The sequence below is a fragment of the Manis javanica genome, chromosome 11 (assembly GCF_040802235.1).
Source record: "Manis javanica isolate MJ-LG chromosome 11, MJ_LKY, whole genome shotgun sequence".
Taxonomy (NCBI): domain Eukaryota; kingdom Metazoa; phylum Chordata; class Mammalia; order Pholidota; family Manidae; genus Manis; species Manis javanica.
In genome coordinates, this window is record NC_133166.1 from 38,165,057 (window position 1) to 38,186,219 (window position 21,163).

The following is a 21,163-nucleotide window of genomic DNA, read 5'->3' on the forward strand; positions in this document are numbered from 1 at the left end:
TGGACTCACTGAATGCTTGAGCCTCAGCTGCCAGCCGGTTAGGGCTGTCCTCCAGCTCACAGGAGTGGGAGCCCAAAAATGACCAAGGAAGAGAGAAGAGAGATGCACTTCTTCCACACGCCACCAGACCTTTCCACTTGCCACCCTCAGTCTCACACACCCTGTCAGCCATGGATCCATCACCCTCCCACGGTACAGGAGACAAGCTCACATAAAGCTTTTAAGTCACTTGGAAAGCAGTGCTGTTCACAGCAAAGAATGGGAGCCTTGGAATCCAGACTGCCCTAGACTGATACCAGCTCTACCTTTTCCTCCCTTGCTCCCTGTGCAACCCTGGATAAGTGCTTTAGCTTCTCTGGACCTCAGTTTCTTCATACACAAAAATTTAACTCACAGTCACTATGAGGTTGTGAAGATTAAATGGGGTATTAAGTAAAACAAGACAGCTTAGCACCATGCCTAGAACATCATAAAGAGCTAGAAAACTTCTCTTCCTCCCAACCTGCTAGAGGCTTTCCCACCTGTCTCTGGCCTTTGTCCCCTCCTTTTAATCAGAAGGGCGGCACGGCAGGACACTCTGAATTACTCCCTAGAGGTTATTTCTGCTAAAGCTGTTTCTCCTTATTACATGCTTATTTAGAAAATAAAAGCGTAATGATCACCTGTGGCAGCTAAAGCATGCCTCAGTCCAGCAGCAATACAAACAACCTTCTCTCTCAGGAGCTGTCAAAATAAAGAAAAAGATTGGGATCTCAGAATCATCCATCTACAGAACATTATGTAATTTATGCCCAAATGCAGCACAGAATGGCCCTCATTATGTGTCTGATCAGTTTAGAGCTGCCAACCCCCAACTTTTCCATCCATAAACACCTTTTTAAAGTAAAAAGGTCTTTAAAAATACCATCTCACAATGCCTTTCAGGCCTGGGAAGGACCTTCAAGGTCTTCCAGTCCAGGGGTTAGTAAATGTTTTCTATAAAGGGCCAGAGAATAAATTATTTTAGATTTTGCAGGCCTCACAGAATTTCTGTCACACTACTTCTCTCTGCCACTAGACATAAAAGCAGCCATAGACAATACATAAATGAATGGGCATGGCTGTGTTCCAATAAAACTTTACTTGCCAAGGTTCTAGTTTGACAACCTCTGATCTAATCCAGTCCCCATGCAATGCTACAAACCCCTCCACAATACCCACCAAGTGTCATCCAACCCCTGCCAAATGCCTACTTCCAGCAGCTTACTATGTCTCCAAATGCCTGCTCCATCATTACACCATTCCACTTTCTCCTTGGAAGCAGCCACATCTAGCTGCCTGTAGCTTCTGACAATGCTTTCCAAATATTTGAAAACAGCTGTCATGTCCTCTTTCAGATGTCTCGTGCTGGTTTTAAAAATAGGTCCTCAAGACTGCAAATGGGGTGTAGCGGAGACTTGATAATATGAGTGAATGTAGTAACCACAATGTTGCTCATGTGAAACCTTCATAAGATTGTATATCAATGATACCTTAATAAAAAATAAAAAGTAGGTCCTCAAATTCTGAAACCCCTCCCTTCAAAATGTAGAAGCTAACTGCCCTCCAGTTGAGTGTGGACTGGACTTAGTAACTTCTTTCTAGTGAATGGGATAAGGAAGTGAAGAGTGGCTCAGAGCCTAGGTGATAAAAGGACTGGAGGCCTCCTTCTCAGCCTTTCTTTCAAATCACTCTTGGGGAAACCAGATGCCATGCCTGAATGGTCCAACAGAGAAGCCATGTGGCAAGGACCTGAAGCCTCCCGCCAGCTGAGAGTGTGGAAGTGGATCTAGCAAGTCAGTCAAGCCTTTAGCAAACTGCGTGCAACTCCAGCTGACATCTTAACTGCAACCTCCTCAGAAACAAGCTAAGCTATTCCCAGATTCGTGACCCTCAGAAACTATGAATAATAAATGCTTGTTGTTCTAAGCTGCTAAATTTTAGGTCAATTTATTACACAGCAGCAGAGAACTACTACTTATCTCTTCTGTAGATGAAACCTCCCCAATTCCATCAGCCATCACCCAGTCTCAAATTCCCTCCCCTGCTTGGTTTATCTCCTCTAAACATGCTCTGGTTACTCAATCTCTCTTTACTTACTTACCTACTTATTTATTTATGGTATCATTGATATACAATCTTATGAAGGTTTCACATGAACAACATTGTGATTTCAACATTCACCCATATTATAAAGTCCCCCTACCCCATTGCAGTCACTGTCCATCAGTATAGTAAGATGCTATATATAGAGTCACTACTTACCTTCTCTGTGCTATACTACCTTCCCCATGACCTACCTATATTGTGTATGCTAATTAAATGCTCCTTACTCCTCTATTCCCTCCCTCCCCACCCACCATTCCCAACCCCTTCCCTTTGGTAACTACTAGTCCCTTCTTGGGTTCTGTGAGTCTGCTGCTGTTTTGTTCCTTCAGTTTTGCTTCACTATTATACTCCACAAATGAGAGAAATCATTTGGTATTTGTCTTTGCCTGACTTATTTCACTGAGCATAACATCCTCTAGCTCCATCCATGTTGTTGCAAATGGTAGGATGTTTTCTTTTTATGGCTGTATAATATTCCATTGTGTATATATACCACATCTCCTTTATCCACTCATCTACTGATGAACACTTAGGTCGCTTCCAAATTGCTTGGCTATTTTTCACACATAGTGCTACAATAAACATAGGGGTGCATATGTCTTTTTGAATCAGGGATCTTGTTTTCTTTGGGTAAAATTCCTAGGAGTGGAATTACTGGGTCAAATGGTATTTCTATTTTTAGTTTTTTGAGGAACCTCCATATTGCTTACCACAATGGTTGAAATAATTTACATTCCCACCAACAGTGCAGGAGGGTTCCCCTTTCTCTGCATCCTCACCAGTATTTGTTGTTTCTTGTCTTTTGGATGTTGGCCATCCTAACTGGTATGAGATAATATTTCATTGTGGTTTTAATTTGCATTTCCCTGATGATTAGTAATGTGGAGCATCTTTTCATGTGCCTCTTGGCCATCTGAATTTCTTCTTCGGAGAAGTGTCTGTTCAGATCCTCCACCCATTTTTTTATCAGGTTATTTGTTTTTTGGGTGTTGAGGTGTGTGAGCTCTTTACTTTGGATGTTAACCCCTTATTGGATACATCATTTATGAATATATTCTCCATATTATAGGATGCCTTTTTGTTCTGATGGTTTCCTTTGTTGTACAGCTTTTTAGTTTGATGTAGTCCTATTGTTCATTTTTGCTTTTGTTTCCCTTGTCCAAGGAGAAGTGTTAAAGAAAAAGTTGCTCATGTTTATATTCAAGAGATTTTTACTTGTTTTATTCTATGAGATTTATGGTTTCATGAGTTACATTCAGGTCTTTGTCAATCTCTCTCTTTTAAAGGGACTTGGATAGGCATTGATCATAGCCCCTATGGAGTTTTAGCACATTGTTTATTTGCAGATCCACAGTGTCTTTCTAAACTTTGGGACCCTCAAAGGCAGGGTCCAAGTCTTACCTTTATTCCCAGAACCTAAGCACCAAACCCACAACGGAACACAACATTCCAGACACAGTCTGACTAGCACAAAGGACAGCACTCTGGCCTCCCTTCTTCCAGACACTAGTTCTCTTAATACAGCCCACAATCACATTAGCTTTTGAGAAGATCAAATCTTACTGCTAATACAGTTTGAACATATTGACCATCAATTTATTTTTTTCTTTTTTTTTCAAAACTAAAAGGCTCTACATGTGGATCCAATCTCTTCAACATCCTCAACTCACCTCCATTCCTACCTCTTCATCTCTACTCCCACTTCTTTAGTTTGGACCAAGGCCATCTCTCTTAATCTGCATTAGCCAGAGTTTCCTGAGTGATCTTCCTTCAATTCATCCTCCACACTATCCCATTCAGCCCCCCAATACACTGTTCTTCCCCCATCCAGGCCCTCCCTAAAACAGTGTTCCTACTGTTTATCCTACACTACCTCCCCGCTTGCCCCTTTCCCACTGGTGTTTCTATCATTATATTCCAATCATACTAAACTGCTTGTAGTATCCCAAACCCTCCTGTTTCATGCTTCTACACATTTGCTTATAGTACCTTCTGCTGGAATGCCCTTCTTTCTACCTGCTCCATGCATCCTATCTCAACCAGGTAAACTCCCACTCAACTTTCAAGACTTAGCACAGCCTATTCTCAGCCCATCTTCCCCAAGGAGTTCAGTACTCCCTCCTTTGAGACTATACATGCATCTACCACAGTTCTAACATGATAATGTGTTTAGGTATTTCTGTATCTAACATGTACTGCTAACTGTAAGACCCTCAAATGCTAGGATTGGATCTTATTCACTTTTGTCCCCACTTCCTAACAACAGCACCTGTACACAACAGTTGCTATTAAATAAATGAATGACTTTCTATTATACTTCACTTTGGCACATTCCTTTCATTGTCCCATATGAAAAAGCCTGTCAAAATGTTTTTACTTCCTCATTCTGCCATCTAACGTATTTTAAACATTGTTCCCCTGTATTCTTTAATAATGTGGCTTAGGCTAAATTAATTATAACTTAGATTTAGGTTCTTAAAAAGCCATCTATTTGTAACTAGAAGCTGTAACACTTCCTACAACAGGGACTACAGAGTCTAGATTTCCCTGCATCCCATGTGCTATAGACTGAATGTTTTGTATTCACCCAAAATTCATATATTGAGACCTCTTACCCAATGTGATGGTATTTGGAAGGAAGGTCTTTGGGAGGTGATTAGGTCATGATAAAGGAGTTCTCATGAATGGAATTAATGCCCTTATGAAAGAGGCCCTAGAGAGCTTCTTTGCCCAACGAGAAGATGACTATCTATAAACCAGGAGGGTCACCAGATACCATATCTGCTGGTGCCTTGATCTTAGATTTCCCATCCTCCAGAAATGTGAAAAATAAATGTTTGTTGTTTAAGCCATCTCATCCATGGTATTTCTGTTTTAGCAGCCTGAACAGACTAAAACACCATGGAAACCATGACACCAAATAATGCCCCACGCCCTACCTTCCTAATTCATATGAAGCAATCATAATTCGGCAAAACGTTGGGAGCTGACCACGCTTTCTCCAATGACAACAGATCTCCTACTGAGTCAGAGTTTAAGGAAATTAGATAGGAGTGGAGCAGCTTAGGTGGTGAAACTCATTTTAGATCCCAGCATAGTTCTTTTAAAATTCCATACTCCTACTGTGATCATTAAAATATTAATATATATATTTTAAGTACAACTCAGTGAAAAGAGCTCTGAACTAGGGCAGGAGTCCTGTCTAATCCTCATGTTGTCCAAGATGGTAGCCACTAGCAACATATGGCTACTGAATTGAGACATAGTGTAAGTGAAAAATATACACCGGAGTTCAACTGAGTATAAAATAAAGAATATAAAATGTCTCATTAATAAGTTTTATATGACATATAAAATGCAATGACATAGTTTGGATACATTGGATTAACTTTAAAATTATTAAAATTAATTTTACCCACACCCCACAACATAGATGAAATTTGAAAATATCATGAAGTAAAAGAAGCTAGACAAAAAAGACTACATATTTATGATTCCATTTATAAATGCCCAGAAAAGGCAAATCGATGGAGACAGATTATTGATCACCAAGGGGTGGGGTAGGAGAAAATGGGAAGAAACTGCACCTGGGTACACAGTTTCTTAGCTGACGATGAAAATGTTCTAAAATTAGATAATGGTCATAATTATCTAAGTAGATAATTAGATGGCTGAGCATCTCTGTGAATAAACTAAAAGCCACTTGAATTATACATTTTTAAAGGGTAAAAGTTATATTTTATATGAATTACATCTCATTAAAGCTGTTATTTTAAAAACTAATTTCACCTATTTCTCTTTACTTTCTTAAATGATGCTACCAGAAATTTTCATTTACATGTTATTTTTATATCATATTTCTTTTGGACAGCACTAGCCTATACCATTTGCCAGCTTACTGTCTTTAGGTAGGTCACTTCTAATTGGACCTGTTTCCAACACAATTCCTATTATTATGAATTTTAGAATTGGAAAACATCATTAATGTCTTTATGAGATATATTACCCTTATTGTCTTACTTCACAAAAATGTATAATGTGTATGAGGGCTAACAGGTTTTTTTCACTCACCACCTCCATCCACCCAACCTAATTTTTCCCAGAAAATCTAAGTTTTCATCTTAAATTCTACCTCCCTCATGGGTTTTCATGGACCCTGCCAGTCTTTCAGTCTGGGAGGGGTAACAATAATAACGATAATACCCGAGGAGTGCTTTAACAGGACACGGGCAAGCTAAATATTGGATGCTGCCTTACCTCAATGGCTTGAGGAACTACACATCTTGGAATCCCATGAGGAACTCCTAATTGACCAAAGAAGTTGGATCCACATGATAGAACTTGACCATTTTCTGCAAAACACAAATACTTAAATCACAATCTAAAAAGTAAGCTATCTATGACCAAAAGGCAAATGCTGGAGGATGAGAGGAAGAGCGGGGGCCCTGTGCTTTAGCACATTCAAACCGTATTCCCTGCTTTTATCACTCCTCCAGGAGTAAAAACACTAGCACTGGACTAAATGTTCCATACAGATTGTCCTCTACACTGCCTACTTAATGACAGCTTATCTGGGCAGAACATTATGCAGTGCCTAGCATTAGGATGGGAAGATACTTATTCCCCAGTTTTCATGTTTCTATGTGACACAATTTCTATTATTTTACTAAGCCCTTCCCCATACTCACTGCTTTCTAGGGGAGGAGGGATAACTTAGCCAATTAGTGAGCTCAAAAAAGGAACAGGACACGTGTGGCTTGGTACCTTCTGCTCAGGCACTGTGGGCTGACACATAGTAAGGACTTCCCCCAAGGGAAGCCCAGAGTTTGCAGAGTAAGTATGGATCAGAGGAGGGTTAGCTCTGATAATGGTAAAATAATGGAGTTTGAGCTCCAACTGTCTGACTCCTCTCCACCTTTCTCACAATTGGTTCCAAATGTGAGTAGGAAACACTGTTATCCACCCCAACACAGTCCTAGTGATAGTAATCATTGACAATGATACCTATTATTTAGATTCTAATAATTACTGCCAAATTCAATACACATTACACAACCCTTCCACAGAAGAGAGATGGCAACACCTAAGCAGAATTTTAAAGAAGGAATGAGAGTGCATCAGATAGACAAGAAAGACTGTTCCAGACAAAGAACAACATGTACTATTTGGTATTACTAGAAAGAAAAGTATGGGGAGTATGGCGAATAATAGACAAGGCAACAACAGGGCCAGGTAGGGAACAGTAACTGAATGCCATGTGCTAAAGTGGTCTTTTTAAGCTTGGGATTTTCAAGGGTCTGGGGGGAGCATATGGTCAGAAGATGCCCTTGCCAGAGGACTGTGAGGAAGAGGGAGCCTAGTCAGAAACTGTAGATGGTCCTTCAATCCAGAACAGCAAGCTGGACAGGGTAAACCTGCTTCCAGAGAAAAGTCAGCTGACAAAGTAACTATTGCCAGCTGCTCCCAAGAACATTACTCTATTAACTCTTTGGCCATGCCCCCCTACATTCTACCCTGCTATCTGACTTCATAGACATTGAACAGTTCTGCTCAACTACATATATATATATTTTCTTAACCCTTCAATGGGAAACAAGTTGTCATCACTGTAGGGACAACCTCTGCTCTCCTCATGCTTCCTCACCGCGTTCTGCAGCAAGTAACCCTTAGCCAGCACTACTGCTATCTAGCCCAGGCACACAGCTCTCTCCGTGAGCTTCTGGGACAGGAAGTGGCCACCAAAGGAGATCTGGCCCCCAGGTGCTGGCGAAAGTTTTCCAGCCTTAAGCTTTACTGTTCAAACTCTCTTTGTAAAAGGCACCCCCAAATTTATTTGACAACCAGAGAGAACGTGTGTGTGTGTAAACACAGAGGCATTCATTCAATCAGCATCAGTACCATCATGCTCTTCTCACCCAAAGCCTTCCCAGTGGTAATCACCTAGAAGTGAACTCACCTGTGAGAATAATGGTAAAATCCCAGCCACAGGCCACCTGTTGGATGGGACAACCAAGGAGGGATTTGCAGGGGGTAAAATACAGAATATCCTCTGTATGACCAAGCCCCAGTTGGCCATCTTTGTTCAGGCCACAGACGAAAAGACTTCCTCCATCTGCAAAAACAAAGGCTTTGGTGATTGTCTGCACAGGGGAAACCACAACCACCAAAGCAAGCAAAAGGATTGCACTCTAATTTGGAGTCACAAACCCAATAACCTTTCTCTTACCCATGTTAATAAGCCATAAAGGTTAATGTGCACTGGACCAAATGGCATAGGGCCAAGGGACTCAAATATAATATCTAAATGGAAACTCTAAGTCCTACTGCAGTAGCCAATTAATGACCAAAGTGAATATCTACTCAAGTAACAATAAAAGCCAACATTTATTCAGCTCTTAGAATGTGCCAGGTACTGTTCTAAGAGCTTAAAGTGTGGGAGTGACTTACACTTTGGGCACAGTTCCTAGAGCCCATAGTAGTTTTAGAGGCCCACACAAATGTTTTAATTTTAAATTCCTTTAAAATAAGAAAAAATAAATGTAATAATAATTAATACATAATACTAAATCTAACCTGGATTATACTAATCTTTATATCAACGCAGTTATAAAATAAAATGTTTGAAATTTCTTTATGTAGTAAGAGGTTCACAAAGGCAAAAGGGCCCAGGCCCCAAGAATGTCATAATGCAGCCCTGTTGATTCTCCTCATCCACCATCATTATCCCCATGTAACAGAGAAGAAACTGGCACAGAAATCAAGCGACTTGCCCAAGGCCACACAGCTAATAAAGAACAGAACCAAGATTTGAACCCAGGCAGTTTGATTCCAGAGTTCATGTTCTTAACAAGGATGCAATATGCCCTCCTCTGCAATATTGCAGCACTTGCAGTACTTGTGAAGTACCATCCTAGGTACTGTGAGAGAAATTAAGGGAATTCCAAAGCTCTCCTTCTCAAGGAATATTCTTTCTAATTGCAAAGACTTCTAACTCCTATGTGAAAGTTAAACAGCAATATATGATACACCATGTCATATATGTTGCAACTCTCCCATTGATTTCTTATAACCTGAAGCAGTCAGTTTTCCTCTCTAAGCTTTATTTGTATAATGGAGCAGGATGGAGGGGTTGCCTAGATCTCTAAAGTCCTTTCAGCTCTGACAATCTAGAATTCACTGATAGCAACCTGGCTCTTTCACAAGAATGTTTTCCTTTGTAAAATACAAGGCTGAAAGATGGCCATAGTAACACCCTAGGGGGAAATGTCTAAATAAGAAAATGAGGGGCTCTCTACTCTTGAAGGAAGTTACCTGTGACAACAGCAGAGTGGCCCCCTCCTCCTGTGATCCTCCTGACACATCCAGGTTTACAGAAGTCATCCAGTTGCTGGGGAAAAAGCACATCTTCCTTATGGCCAAGGCCAAGTTGCCCATAGCTATTTGCACCCTAGGGATAAAATAAACCTGGGATGAAGAAGCATGGAAACCACCACTATCCACGTGTATTTACCTGTCCCTATCTTTCTCACCCTGACATACCTCTCAGCCCCTATCACATATGCGATTTCATAAGCCTGTTCTCAAGAGTTTGTTATATGCAACCATACTTGATGGTGGCCCCATCCCCAGAACACCACTATTTCCATGTGAGAGGAGTCATTAGTGCCCACAACTTATCTGAAGATATCCCCCTCTTCTTTCAATACCCCAAACCACATGTTGCCTTTGGGGGACAGCATGGGAGTTCCTTCTTATAAAAGCTAATTATCTATGGAGGCTAAGGAAAGAAATAATGAGGGAAAATGGGAACAAAGTGGTGGGAAATGCACTGGAACTAGTTCTTGTCCCTTCTCCCCACACCCTCACTGGGAAAACTGACAACGACCTTCTGTAATCAAAGTTAGCTGAGGATTATGTACCCTCATACAGGGCGCCTCACTGTTAATTCATTTGCACAGTAAGAGGTTGGCAATGATCTCTAAGGGCCCCTCCAAGTACAAGATGATGCTAAGATTTACATAATGAGATTCCTGTAAGGGAACATATTTCCCCTTGGTGAGCAATATGTCTATGATTACTACTATACAATAAGGGTCCAGAATCCCTAACCCAAAAGCTATGGCAGCCAGATGTATTTCTGATTCAGAATTTTATAGACTTTAGAAAATATGGCATATAAATCATATACACTGCTGCAAGGCCTGGAAGCAGCACCCCAAAGGCGGAATAGTATTATTTCTGCAGAAAAAGGTGCAAATACAGCTAAACGGACAAAGACTCTAAGCAGCCTCATGTCAGGTCAGTTTGACGGTTTCAGAGCTTTTTGTATTCAAAATTGAAGAAAACGGAATGGTGGAGGGAGAACTGTATTAAAATTGCAGAAATTCTTACGCTACTCCCAAGTATCTCTCCCTAGAGATAAGTAGTAAAATCTTTAAAATGTGTTTGTTTTTGAAGACACCTGAATGACAAAAAGTGATCTAAAATAACTACAAAAAATTCATACATACATACATACAAACTCCTGATCCTGTGGAACTGTCTGTTGCACAGGCCTCCAGGTATGCAAGAACTCCAAGCAGGGAGAGTAAGCCAGGGCAGGGGCATAGGTCCCAGGGGGCCCTCAGGGGCATTATGAGCTACCAATCACAGTGCTTCTCTGTGTGCTGGGTATTCATTTTCTATTCTCACAACAGAGCAGACGCTATTACCACTCACATTTTACAGATGAAGAAACTAAGGCTCAGAATGGTTAAGTAATTTCCCATAGTCACATACAGGCAACAAGTCGGATACCCCAATCCTTTTATTATACCATACTGTGTCTCTAAGGATATGTGGGGAACCAGCCCAAAGCTAATCTGGCAGGAAGCTAACTGTACGATCCTACCTAAAATAGCATCCCAGCACTCTATCCTCTTTTGTTTATTAATTCTCTTCATAGCACTCCCAAACATTACAACATTTTTGCTTTCTTGTTTACTGTCTACCTCCCACCTTATAAGTAAACCAGAAGAGAAGGATCTTTGTTTTGCTCACTCATATCTTCTGCAGCTGAAACTGTGCCGGCCCAGAGAAAGTGTGCATATATTTTATAATGAATATGGTGAATGAATATAAGACTCAAAGAGGCCCTACCTAGGAAAGATCAAATTAACGACTTGCATACTGTGGAGTGCAGATGGCCAGAATTTTTCCACCAGCCCTGAGATCTCTGTGACTGCCCCATTACCAACACTGTAGGCTGCTGAACAGAAAGTGAGACACAGGCACTCAGGATTCAAATTATGACTCTCAATTTTTGCAATGCAAACTCCAGGCCCTAAATCCAGGATGAAGGAAAATTTAATACGTGTTACTGCTGTTATTTGCCTCCTTTCCTTACAAACACTCCAGACACACCACACACACACGACTCCAAGAAGGTAAATCCCCTTGCTGTGGACTGAATTATGTTCCCCTAAAATTAACCTGTTGCAGCCCGAACCTCCAGTACCTCAAAATGTGACTGACTGGAGATGGGGCCTCTAAAAAGATAAGTGAGGTTAAATGATGTAATCAAGGTAGGGCTCTAATATAATATGACTGGTGTCCTTATGTGAAGAGACACTGGGATGCCCTCATACAGAGAAAAAGCCACATGAGGACACGTCAAGAAGGCAGCCACCTGCAAGCCAAAGAAAAGAGGCCTCAAATGAAACTAAACCTGCTGACACCTTTATCTTGGAATTCTGGCCTCCAGAACTGGAAAAAAATACATCATTATTGTTTAAGCCTCTCTCCATCTTTACGGTTTTGTTATGGCAGCCCTAGCAAATTAATACACACCATGCAGCAGGAAGATCACACCATCCGGCCTCCAAGCACAGTGCTAGAGTTAGGCTCAACAGTATTTTTCAGTATGGACAAGACCATATCTGACACACAGACCCTTGTCTCCCGCTCGGGAAAAACCAGAGACAGCACACCCGAAACACACATTCAGTCCCAAACTCCACCTGCAGCTCAAGTGCCACCTCAAAAATACTCAGCCAGCCATACTACCTCAGGCCGAACTGCACGCTCTCCCTTCTGCCAGTCTGCAACTTTACATTCAACAAGTGCTGACTGGTACTGATAATTGCGTTTTTAAAATTACTCAATACATGCCGGTTTTAATAGCAATACAGGTGTTACTCCCCTTCTCCAACAGGAAAGCTGGAAATCTTTCACTCCTGTGTTTTCATCAAAAGACCAGCACAAAGCTAAGCACACATTCATTAGTCAACAAATATTTGCTAGGCACTGTGAACAGGCACAGTATCCTCAATTATGAAACTCACATTCTAGCCAAGGAAACAGACCTTAACAAATTACACATTTCATTACAACTGTGATACGTGCTATGAAGGACTAAAGACACTATCTATGTCTGCTTGCTCCCATGTATATGCAACACATTCCTCTGCAGAGACCCTCTTCTCTTCCAGCCAGGACACATAAGGATGATCATTTCTCTCAGTGCCCGCGTCAAATCAACACCAGCGCAGACTCCTACGCCAAGGCAGAGGAGATACGGTCACAGCAGGATATCGGCAAATATGAAGGGTGTCCGCCTTATGCGCGGCCGAGCACCGCACGCCTCACATCAAAAGATGCTCCTGCCAGGCTGCGGTGGGGCTGGAGAAGGGCCTGCACCCTCCAAGCAACGCGAGATTGGGGGCACAGGTGGCCCAAGAGGGCCCTGGGACGGGGCAATTCCCTCTACGGAATCCTCCACGCGGTCCTCCCGGCGCTATCCAGGCCTGAAGGCTCTCACGGAACCAGATGCTCTGTCCCGGGGGCAGGTTCCTCCGGAAGCGCCGCAGCCCCTCGGGTCCGGACCCCACTGGCCAACAGTCCCCTAAGTCACCCCGTTAAGGCTCTTCTTCCCTTCCCGCCCTCTCCTCCTCTGCCCGAAGCCCAAGATCCTCCAACCCAGAGCCTGGCCCGGACCTCGGCCGCCCGGCGCCAAGACCGCCCACGCCGAGGCCGCGAGCTTCTAGAGTCTCGGCGCCCCTCAGTCCCAGCGGCCCCGGTCCGGGGGCAGAGTCACGTACCCAGGCGAAGAGCGCGGCTGCCGCAGAGCCGGCCTCCAAGATGCTCTGCCGCCGCTCCATGGGGGACGCTGGGCCGGGGCTTCCGGGAGGGCTCGCGGGAGGGGCGCGCCCGGGAAGAGACTGGAACCCAGCGGTGTGGGGCCGGTGCGGGGGAGGAGTCTGGAGTAGGGGCGGGGCCGTTCGGGGGAGGAGTCTGAGGTGGGCGGGGACGCAGAGGGAGGGGCGCGCCCTCGGGCCGCGGTGAACCAGACGCGGGCGGGAGCCGGGCCACCGCCTCCGGAGCTACCTCCTTGTCGCCCAGCCCCAAAGCGCTCCGAGAGTCTCTGTCCCCAGCCTGTGTCTTGCATCTTTCCTCCCCTCGCGCTCTTTACTTTTAGTAATAATTCTGTACGAGTGCGCTACGCTCCTTCACATTTTTATCTCCGTGGATTCCCATGACAGCCCAAAGAGGCTGACAGGGCAAGGATCGGATCATATTTGATGGGAAGAAACTGAGCCTGAGAGGGAACGGAAAAGGTCCTGCCCCAGTGTTTTCGGCCCGCCTTGGTGTGCGTTTGCAAAATTTGATGGAGCTTTTTGTTAGGCGAGTGTAGTGTCTTCACGTCTTTGGAGTCGCCCTCAGCGCCTGCCACGGAGCGGGAACTTAGGCCTCCAGACACCGAACTGAGGAGGCTGGTTCTCGCGGATTCCGGCCGGGCAGTTTTTTAATTTTCAGCGCTCAGAGCACAGCGCTGCCTTGATTCTGTTCATCAATACTGGATATTTTCACCCAACAAAGATATTCGTATAAAATGGCTTTCATCAAATACCGTCATACACTGCTAGTGGCGGGGGCTAAATAATTACAATTTTCCTGAAGGAAAATATGGCAATGTATATGAGGAGCATGAAAATGGATAAACAGATATTTACCAGTAACTCCAGTTCTATTAATTTATGACAAGAAAATAATCAGAGCTGTGCACAAAGACTTAGACTGTTAGTTATTTGTTGAGGTTACATTTAATAGGAAAGAACTTACTACCTGAAAGCCCAAAAATAAATTGATTAAATTATGGCACAGCCATGCAGTGTGATAGTAGGCTGCCATTCAAAACTAATATATATGTTTTGGAAGATATTAAATAAGGGAAATGCTCGAGATATATTGCCAAAGTGTTGTACCAAATTTTCATACACACACATGCTCAGGGTGGTGGATTACAGGTGATTTTCATTTTCATTTTCTTTTTTGTACTTTTTGGTACATAATTCCCATTTTCCAAGCCACACATTATTATGTGGGTACAAATGGGGTCACATTAAAGAAGATAATCCATATTCACTAGTTCTTGACCCCTCTGCTGACACAGCCTCCAGGATTCATCACCGTAAGCCTGGGAGCCCTGGAAGGTGGCTTATGTGAGTTCTTAACACAGTCCTTCCCAGTTCATAAACTCCACCCATTCTATTTCTGCCTTGAGAGCAGCACCTCCCTTTACCTTTCTAGCCTATGGCATCTTGAGGACATCCATGACCATCCTAAGAAAAATACAAACCTTAGAGAAGCAAAGCTGCTCTTTGTTCTGGAGAGAACTTGATATATGCATACATCATACTGTGTTTGCTGATTGTTTTATAAGAGTGGGCTTTTTTGTTCTTTATATTCTATTCCTTTCAAGCATTTGTAATGGTTGTAAAAATGGGACCTCAGCTTGGGCTGAGACTCCAAGGCAATAAGTACTAAGTACCAGTTACTCCTACACTATAAAGTAAGATATGAGACCACTAAAGCATAACTTACGAAGGGGGTGTCAAGAAGCCAGTCAGTTTTAATAGAGAGAGGGTCTAGAAGAATAGTTATTCTCTGGTTTTACCTCTTGAGTTAATGCTTTAGTTAACTCACAGTTTTTTGGAAGTATTGAGATTTTGCAACTATTTCAACTAAGTACATGCCCCTGACTTGCTCTTCCCATTAGCAGCCTGGTGGAGTTGCAGTTGTTGAATGGTATCATTATTTGATACTATTTAAACTATTTGATGGTATCACTTTCAGATGCCTTGTCTCCCCATAAGAGAAAAATATGAAGTCATTTTGGCCATATAGAATATATATCTGTACCATACAGGTTAGGAAATCTTTACCATTATGTTATCTTATTTGATCCTCTCAATATTACTGGTATAATAAATATTGTTAGGATCATTATTATTTAGACAAGAAAACGAAGTCTCAAAGAAGTTAAATGATTAACTTCTGGGTCAGATATCTGCTCTTAATAAAGACAGATTAGCTAGCTATAGGTCAATTCTCTCATCAAAAACAACCAGAAAAGCTGGAGGCAATGTTTTTGAAATCTGTTTCAAATCATTAGAGAGCTATCAAAGCGGCCAGACCTTGAAGGGCCAAGATCTGGCAGCTGAGAGATTAGGGATAGCCCTACTTTTCTGCTTGCAACATTGCTAATTAGCAAGCAGTGACGTGGAGGCTAAGAAACTGGTCTGACAGAAGCAACTGAGAAGCTGAGAAACTAAACAGTACTTTTAGCGATCTTACAGGGGACCAGTGAAGATGAGAGTGAAGGAGGAGACAAAAGTAGGAGTCCAGGGTCCCCAAGAAGCCCTGGTACACAACCATAGCTTTCCTCTGAGATCCTTAAATGGCTGCACCCTAAAAGTAGAGGTGAATTGGAAATAGACCAGCCTTCACAAAGACTGAAGCTCAGCTTCAATTTTGCTTAATCCCTAACTGAACTAAGGAGATCTTACCATGCCATACACTTACTATATACTGCCCGCTAAAAGCAAAACTTATTCCCTCTGGAGGAAGATAAAATTATCCAGAAGCTATGGAGGATTTCCCATTAGGAGAGGAATTGTATTAATGATTCTTTACCTATGGATAATAAATTTCTTTTTTTAAAGTGCACTCACAACGTATTTCCTCCAATAGCCCAATGAGGTAGATTTATCTCATTTTATAGAAAAGGAACATGAGACTTTATCAAGGATTCTGAAAAGTGGCTACTAGGTTCCGGGTGTGTTTAGCTCCCCTTACATCTCATATTAGCAGGTTTTTTAAGAAGTGTAAGGATGTTATAGATTTCTTAAAATAACAAAATTGACAATATATAGTTAAATCTGTTTTTAATGTTTGACAAAAATAAATACATGCTTTTTGAGAACAAAAAGTTTGTGTCCATTTATTATCCAGTTGAATAACAAACTTGCAAATCCTAAGTGCATATCATATAGTAAAATAAAGACTAGACTGAAATAGACCACAGAATCTTTATACATTTCCTAGAAATAAATATGTGAACTCTATTATAATCATGTTCCTTTAGAGAATTTCAGAGTTTCGTTTCCTTTTTCAATTTGGAAGCCAACTTAAAAATTAACTATAATTCTGTACATTTTGATATGTTATTACTATTATATAATTCTGAATGACAAAATAAGAAATTAAGAAATGTAGGCATTTTGACCACAAGTTTTTGGAGCTTTCTTCAAAAAGTCAGGAAAAATATCATTTATGTCTTTGAGTATTAATTCACTGATTAAGAATTATGAACCAACTTTTTGGTTCAATTCTGTTCTCATATTTCAGTAACTATTAACATATCCTAGATGCTTTGAAGACACATATTTTAAGTGCATGAAAATTCTAAGACTCTCAGGACTCCTGATTTATCAAATACTATAAATTCAGAAGTAAGAAGAAAGAACTCAAATCAATCATTAAATATTTCCATTATCCTAAAGTTGTGAATATAATGGTTGTACCCTTAATATTTATTTTAGTGTGATTTAGTTATAGAGTGAAAATAAATACCACCATTTTAAAATTCAATAATTATGATTCTTTACCATGATCAAGTTGTATAAAAATAACCTGATACGGTATGCATAATTTGCTGTTTATCATGGTTTGCTTGCAAAAGATTTCCTTGCAACCAAATATACTAACTATAAACCAGCTAATCAAAATTTCTAATGATTTTAGATTAGCTAACTTAGACTATTACTATCAAAGGTATACTTAATAGTTGACTAGCTATTAAAATTTATAAGAAATATAAAAATCTGAAGTAGCATGAATTATTCTTCCCAATTCTATTTCCTTGTATAACATAAAATGAAATAAATTTCTTAGTTTTTTTATGAAGTTCTGTTGAAATAAAACATTAACTGGTATACAATTAATGGATAATATTAATAAATAATAATATTTAATAGGGAATTGATGTGGGGAAAAAAGGACACAATTAAGTAGGTGATTAAGAATGAAATATGGTCTGAAACTATGACTCTTAGTATACCATGAATAGAAGTGAGATCACTAGGAGAGGAAGCTGATGGGGTGTAATAAGTGACTCTGAGTTCCTTTTTGGACCTACTGAGTTTGAGATATGTGGCAAGGCTGCCTCATTACACAACCCCATTTCATTCTATGTGAATGGTGCCACAAGAAGTTGTACCACACTGGCCTAGCTTATGGGACATCTACATTGAAATATCCAGCATATAGCTGGACTTAGAAGACAAAAATTCAAGACATATGTCAGAGTCAGAATAGCAAATATGGAAGTCATATGAAATAAGAATGGAAATCATGGATGTGGATGGCATTTCCCATGGAAAAATGGCAGAAAGAGAGGAGGGCCAAACTCAGAAACTTGAGGAAAGTCTTCCTTTAGTGGGAGGTAGAAGGAAAGGAGCCAATTAAAGAGGCACAGCATGTACACAGTAATCCGACTTCACTGGCCTATCCCAGGCCTATGCCCTACACTACATGGTTGACACCACATAAAAACCAGTCCTTGCAACCCCTGCGTTGTTACAGTGTCAGTCCTAAAATGCTCTACCTGACCTTTCTTATGTTCTATTGCCTGTTTCCCTACCCTTTACCCTTACAACTTGCCTTACTAGGTCTCACCTTATAGGTTGGAAATAAAGTGCTCAGCACTGCTTTTCCAACTTTAACTCTGTGCTTCTCTCATCTGTCTCAGTTTGAATCTCCCTTTGACATCACTGTCTCCTGCTAACCAGAACCCCACCCATCACAATATGATACCTGGCTGCATGTCTGAGTACAGGGTCTTGCATGTGGTACCCCAACCAAGTTCCCTTGGCCCCATGAGTAGAATAGACAATCTAAAATTCCATTGGCATCATACCATTCCTTAGAAAGGAAAGAGTTTCAAGGAGGATGGTCACTGGGGAAGGCACTCCCTACTGTCAGCAAAATAAAGCCCGAAATTCTTAGCCTGGTCTTAAGGATTATACCCTACACAGCCTTTCCTGATTTAGGTACTCCTATTTCCCTACGAGACACTACAATTGAAACTACATTACTTGCTCTGTAATAAGTATGCTTCATGTGCAAAGGCCTCTGTTGCTGATTTTAGCAGAAGAGACAGCTAGTCTCCTATTAAATTCAGGGGTGCAAATGTGATTAAGCCTAGCAAAATTTGGTTATAAGTAAGATACTTTAGAAATAAGAGGATCTTAGGTAACAGCATGGGTCAGTTCTATAATACCCAGCAAGGTGTTTTAAGTGATCATAAAAATCATTTTACTCAAGATGGATTGGGGAAAACAATCAGGCTGGGACTAGATCTACCCATTGGATCAAACAACTCCTGTATGTAAAAAACGGGTGGCCAGTGAGTTGCATGGTATGTTGAATCATATTTCACTAAAACTGCTACAGAAAATAATTGGTGATGGCTAGAACATCCAAGTACAAATTTTCACAGATTAACAATCCATTAAGGAACAAGAGTAGAGAATATTGTTTGGCTGCTGTCCCTTCACGACCAGGTCTTCAAGAAAAGCAAGAAGTGGCCCACAAGCCTCTGCACTGATGCTCGGATGCTCTTGAGGTTAGAACTGGCAGCAGTCAGGTGCTCGGCTGCCTGCTGACCTGAGCAAGGGCGTCACTGACAACATGGAGCTCATGCTGCAGCTCGTTCATGGCACTGGTTATGCTCTTGGTGTCTTTCAAGATCTGAATACTCTGCGTATATGGATTATACTTCACTCCAAATGGACGCTTAATTGTCTTGGTAAATTCTCTAAGAGAACAAATAAGAGGCAATCAGTTTCTATAGGGAAAATGATGAAAACTAAATAAATATCTGTAAATCTACTTCACACACTAGGCAAAAGACAAATCATTACTAAATGTTCATGAAACCAATCACAATATAGGGAGGTCACAGGGAAGGCAGTACAGCACAGAGAAGACAAGTAATGACTCTATAGCATCATAATACGCTGATAGACAGTGACTGCAATGGGAGGGTGAGGACTTGATAACATGGGTGAATGTTGAAACCACAGTGTTGGTCATGTGAAACCTTCATAAGATTGTATATCAATGATGCTTTAATTTCAAAAAAGTTCATGCAACCAATCTACCTACTTCCCTACAGTACATGTGCAGAGGCCCCCTGGAATCCTCAACTGGTAGAAAACCTAAAATTGTCATGGATACATCTATCTCTGTGTCACTAGGGAAAGAGTCTGTGGATGGCTTTATTAATGACTAATAACTTTATATATCTCTTGACTACAGTAAGGAGACCAGCCACAGTAGCTTATCAATAAACAATGACAAAACTTGACCACATAGTAACAGATCCTTCAGTTGTGATTTACCTAACTACACCTACACACACACACACACACACTACTGAAACTGACCAGGAACAATCCTGCCTCCCACATACATACATTCTTTCTGCACTGAATGGTTTTCTCTAGCTTTCTCTCAAATGACCTAAATTTTACCCTTTTTTCATGCATTAAAGTTCTGCCTTCTTCATCAAGACAACATTTTGACCTCTCAATTGGCACCTCCAAGAACAATTGTGTTCAGGACCCCTAGAGACACAGCTAAGGACAACTGTACATGAACAGGGGCTGAAATCCAGTTTGTTATCCACCTGGTCTACCCAGAAGAGATCCCTTCTCCTAGTTTACTCAAAGGTGCCACATGTGCTAGAGGAAGCCCTCCTCTAGATGGAAATTGTTCTTTGGTTCTGTGTATGGCCTAACTCCCCAACTAAAGGAAAATCTCTGTAGAACAAGCAGCATGTCCTCAACCCCTACCTACATTGTCACAATGGCACCTCATGACCCCTTCCATTAAATGTTGTTTTATTGTTTCTGCTTCTATAGTCCTTTCATTTCCTACTACCTCTATCTTAGTTCAGGCTTTTATTTTTACCACAAGTATTACAAGGATCTCCTAAGTCATTTCTCGGCCCCCAATATCCTCTTTTCTTAACAATGTACTTAGCTGTTTAATAAAGCACAGCTTTGATTACATCACATATATCTCCTATATTTTTCCACCTTCTTAACTTTTATTTTGTCTTTTTGGTTTGTTTGTTTTGTTTATTTATTTTTTATTTTTTAAATTTTTTATTAAGGTATTATTGATATACACTCTTATGAATGTTTCACATGAAAAAACAATGTGGTTACTATATTTACCCATATTATCAAGTCCCCACCCATACCCCAATGCAGTGACTGTCTATCAGTGCAGCAAGATGCCACAGATCCACTATTTGCCTTCTCTGTGCTCCAGTGTTCTCCCCATGATCCCCCACACCGTGTGTACTAAACATAATACCGCTCCCTCCCTCCCCACCCATCCTTCCACACCCCTCCCCTTTGGTAACCACTAGTTCCTTCTTGGAGTCTCTGAGTCTGCTGCTGTTTTGTTGCTTCGGTTTGCTTCCTTGTTATACTCCACAAATGTACCTCCTTAACTTTTATATGCTGTCCCTTAGACTAAAACAATGTATCTAAACCTCATTTATCTTTCAGTCCCTTCTCAATGCCATTAAGCTTTCCTTGTTCTCTCAGGTGGAATAAATTGCTCCTGAATAAAATGCAGAACAATAGGTCATCTGTATATCTCTAAGACTTTCTATGTTGATATAGAGCACTTTGTACATAGT

General features: G+C 41.2%; 2 protein-coding genes across 3 annotated transcripts in view; both read right to left on the reverse strand.

The window, feature by feature from the left end:
• Positions 1–13,360, reverse strand: part of SERGEF (secretion regulating guanine nucleotide exchange factor) — a 234,901-nt gene extending 221,541 nt beyond the window's left edge. Inside the window, 5 exon segments of the mRNA XM_017672684.3 lie at positions 663–723; positions 6,385–6,479; positions 8,084–8,239; positions 9,439–9,574; positions 13,206–13,360. Coding sequence (XP_017528173.3) covers positions 663–723; positions 6,385–6,479; positions 8,084–8,239; positions 9,439–9,574; positions 13,206–13,265 — 508 coding nt within the window. The 5' untranslated portion in view covers positions 13,266–13,360.
• A 2,964-nt stretch (positions 13,361–16,324) lies between these two features.
• The window catches only part of TPH1 (tryptophan hydroxylase 1), a 38,637-nt gene continuing 33,798 nt past the window's right edge, over positions 16,325–21,163 (reverse strand). For both annotated transcript variants that reach the window (XM_073216297.1, XM_073216296.1), the window contains one exon: positions 16,325–19,264. In XM_073216297.1, the coding sequence (XP_073072398.1) occupies positions 19,090–19,264 (175 nt within the window). In that variant the 3' untranslated portion in view covers positions 16,325–19,089. The remainder of the gene's footprint in view (positions 19,265–21,163) is intronic.